This window comes from Penaeus chinensis, chromosome 31, assembly GCF_019202785.1.
Source record: "Penaeus chinensis breed Huanghai No. 1 chromosome 31, ASM1920278v2, whole genome shotgun sequence".
Lineage (NCBI taxonomy): Eukaryota > Metazoa > Arthropoda > Malacostraca > Decapoda > Penaeidae > Penaeus > Penaeus chinensis.
The window spans coordinates 22,055,949-22,060,202 of NC_061849.1; the positions used below are offsets into that span (position 1 = coordinate 22,055,949).

Here is a 4,254-nt window from a genome sequence, read left to right on the forward strand (position 1 = left end):
TATATATATATATATCAAATATATATATATACATATATATATATATATAACAATCCTCTCTGACCAGGAACCTAGGTCACTCCGGGTATGAGACCGGAGGGTCAATACTAAACCAGCCATGCCACGCGACCCACTAGAAGGAGTGTGCAACAAGGATCTAACTAGCTCCATAGACATTACCTGTCTACTCATACACGAGTAATGATAGCACTCCCTTTGGGCACTCGGTGGAAATTGATTTAGAAATTCGAAACCGAAGTCAGATTTACTGAGGTGTGTGTATGTATATATATATATATATATATATATATATATGAAAGGTGGAATAATGCATTTCCACATTGATATAGACATATAACAATCCTCCCTGACCAGGCTTCGAACCTAGGTCACTCCGGGTAGGTATGAAACCGGAGGGCCAGCACTAAACCAGCCATATACATATATGTGTGTGTGTGTATGTGAGTGTGTGTGTGTGTGTGTGTGTGTGAATACATTCATGTATATATTATATATATATATACGAACACACACATACACACACACACACACACACTCACACTCACACACATTCACACATTCACACACACACACACTCACACTCACACACATTCACACATTCACACACACACACACTCACACTCACACACATTCACACATTCACACACATACATAATTCAAACACAGATAGACACACATACACACACAAACACACACACACAGATATATGTATATATATATAAATTGAAATTATGAATGTGCAGGCTGTATGACCGCCATAGTATGCGTGTGTAATGTGTGTGTGTGTGTGTGTGTTGTTTATTTGTATAAGTGTAAGCGTGTTGCATAAATCCTCCATTTCCAAGACCTAAGACTACTCAGGACCAGTACCTGAAATAGTGCTTGACATCCTCTATCGCCCCTTTGAGGTTTTTCTTTTCAGTTTTGCCCGAGGTCTGAGTGCTTAATTGTCTTAGGAGCGCCAGAGAATATTGCTTGTTGTAGTAGATGTTACTCTCCACTTGTCTGTAGATCTGCACTGTTTCTTCGTAGCGTGTATGTCCTGCGTTAGACTCCTCTGTGCTTGCGTGCTCGACGGTGAAATCTGTATGTCTGGGATTCGCCACGTCTAGAGGGAAACGTAAAAGAAGCCATTCAGTTTGATGTTTATTATTTTAGAGAATAGGACTGATTATGATTTTTGAAGGTTCTCTTCGTATACATCATTGTAATAACTTATCATTATATCTTCATGAAAAAAAGTGAATGGGGAAGTACAAATTGGAGAGTGAGAGATGCATTAGAATAAGCTTAAAAATAAAACTAACCTGAATATCGGCCTGTTTCCGAAAACCTTGTTAGTTGTGGCCGAATATATGGTCTGTAATATCTTTTAAAAAATAAGGAATATTACTGTATGCTTACTTTAATACTGGTATTTAGCTAGCCAGCTATTTATCTGTCTATCTACCTATCTATTTATCACATATATATTGAAACGAAAGCATAACACCGGATTTCCAAATTTCGCTCCGCATTAGAGGAGGTGGACAGAGACGAAGCGAGCTTTCGGCACCCTTCGTTACAGGTCAAAGAGAAGGCCCTTTTTAGTGCTGGCTGAGTGCATGTGATCACGCTGAAGGGCGACCCGTGGAATGAGATGTTATGCGCAGTGGAAAGAGATATCTGTCAATCGGCGAAGACAGAAAGCAGTAGAGCAGGAGCGGATTTCCTGCCACAACCAGCCTATGGTCAGTGCCACAGATCTCGGCACTCCGGTAAACCCTGCAATTCTGAAGGATCCTCCATTGAGTGCTGACAAGAATGTGGTCGATCTCCTTGGCCACAGTACATGTATCGATATACCATGTCCAGGAGCCAGAAATCCTAAATCTCTGGGACCTAGAAAAGTCCCTTAGAAGGATTCTTTCACATCGAGTTGCAAACATCAGTAGGAACGTACACAGCAATAAGAGACACAAAGCCAAAAGCATGTTTCAGTCTCAATGCCATAATATTCTCATCATCCTCAACATAAACCTCCCAGTGGGGTGCAATATCATCTCGTATGCAGACGATCTCGCTATCACCTCCACTGGACCACGCAGCCAGAATAAAGCCCAGCGTTGTCTGGACCTCGTGTCCGAGGAGTGTTGTAGGACAGGAATAAAGACCTCTGCAGCCAGAGGCACAAGACTGAAAATCCAGGGAGTGGAATTGGAATGGGTCCAGGACTACCTATACCTTGGGGTAAGGATAGACCGGACCCTCTCCTTCCAGAAGAAAATCCAGTAGTAGGTTGACCGAACCAAAGCAAGACTGGCAGTCATGAGAGCAATGACTGGGAGACGCATAGGGGCCAGACACAAAGTACTAAGATCATTCTATGTACATGCTGTCCGGCCTGTTGTCGCTCTAATTGCCGCCAAGAAAAAGTACACAGACAAATTAGGGACAGTCCAAAATGAAGCTGCCAGGATCATTCTGGGTGCCCCGAGGTGGACGAAGGTCCTTAACCTCCTGATGGAGGCAAACCTTCTCCCCCTGGACTCACGAATCGATCTAATGGTAACACAATTCCTGTCAAAGGTCATCCAGGCTCCCAGGAACACAAGCCTAAGACAAAAAATAGTCAGACGCCTCGAACAAGACAAAGAGCTCTTTGCAAACAACTCCTTGCTGTTTCACACAGCCAGGGTGTTGATACGCCATCAGCTCAAAGAACAGCTTCTTGCTAAGGGCATGGACTCCCCCCACCCCGACTTTGCCGAAGCCCCGCCGGGGGCACTGAGCTTGATAGAGTTCAACATAATGAGCCTGTCAATGAAAAAAAGCCTATACCCCACGCCTAGCCTAAAGGCAGAAGCACAGAGGGTCATTGCAGCCATCACTCCTCCGGGTAGTAGAACATACTTCACGGATGGATCGGTCGATCCCTTGAGCCACACTGCAGGCGCCGGCTTTGCAGCTAGGGACGCCATGCAATCCATGAGGGTAACAGACAATGGCTCCTCGGTACAGGCAGAGGCAGTTGCAATCATGGTAGCCCTAGCCTACGCGTCCCTAAGGGAAGGACACGTGGTCATACACACAGACTCCAGGGCAGAAATTGACTATCTTCAGCACAGCTCACCCACAGACATCTACCTACTGACCACGATTCTCACAATGGCACAGATAATTCTTGCTCAGGGTAGAAGAATTATCATCAACTGGGTCCCAAGCCACATCGGCATCAGAGGGAACGAGCTTGCTGACAGACTAGCCGTCGCTGGCAGGGGTATGCCCCCAAATCCCATGACGATAAAACCGAGCCGAAAATTACTGTACCTTGGTCGGTCGTACCTTCCTACGGCAGCTCCACAGAGAGGAAACGAGAACCTCCCCCTCGGCCAGCTGGTACTCAGACGCCACAGGCTATGAACCACTGGCACTCTCTGAAGTAGTCAACAGAGGTACCGAAGTCATTCTTCACAGAATGCACCTAGGCAGTGCATGGCAGATTATCACAACAATTGAACGCGAAGAAAGGTGCTGCATGCACTGCGGCGAGCCGAACGCCACACTAGTCCACTACTGGCTGTGCGATATGCTTACACCATGGCGACAGGAGCGCCTACTGGCAATCCCGCCGCCACGGTAAGCACCGAGTGTCAGACAACTAAATGAGACAGGCCGGGCCATATTTAGAAGGCCCGGGCGAAGCTAGAACGTCGCAAATCATAAAGAAGAAGAAGATCACCAGCAGAGCAAGACCACAGCAGCAGCACACAATGACTGCCCAGTCATTAGCCGACTGGGGAGCCTTCCGGCTCCCCCGTAGAACTCCAACTTCAGCCTCTATCACCCAGCCATACCTGTGGGCACTCACATCCACACAGTCACTCCCCAAAGAGATAAGACACCAGACAAGATAGTAGATGCCCCCAAAACCATCTACTATAATGGGTTGGGCAGCTCAATCAGACCTGCAGCGAGGAGTTATACATGTACGTATATATCTATATCTATAAATATATATATACATATATATAAATAAATATATATATTTAAATAGATATACATATACATATGGATGCATATATGTATATATTTATACATAGACATATAAATATATATGTATATACATACATACATATATTTTCATCTATCTATACATACATACATTCATACATATGTATGTGTGTGTATATATATATGTGTGTGTGTGTGTAGATGTATGCGTGCGTGTGTATATGTATATATACATGTATT

At 44.7% G+C, this 4,254-nt stretch overlaps 1 protein-coding gene across 1 annotated transcript in view; it reads right to left on the minus strand.

Annotated features, from left to right (window-relative positions):
• Positions 1-735: 735 nt before the first annotated feature.
• LOC125041881 overlaps positions 736-4,254 on the minus strand; it is a 5,142-nt gene continuing 1,623 nt past the window's right edge. The window contains exons 3-4 of the mRNA XM_047637257.1: positions 1,329-1,390; positions 736-1,129 (exon numbers count right to left, since the gene is read on the minus strand). Coding sequence (XP_047493213.1) covers positions 879-1,129; positions 1,329-1,390 — 313 coding nt within the window. The 3' untranslated portion in view covers positions 736-878. The remainder of the gene's footprint in view (positions 1,130-1,328; positions 1,391-4,254) is intronic.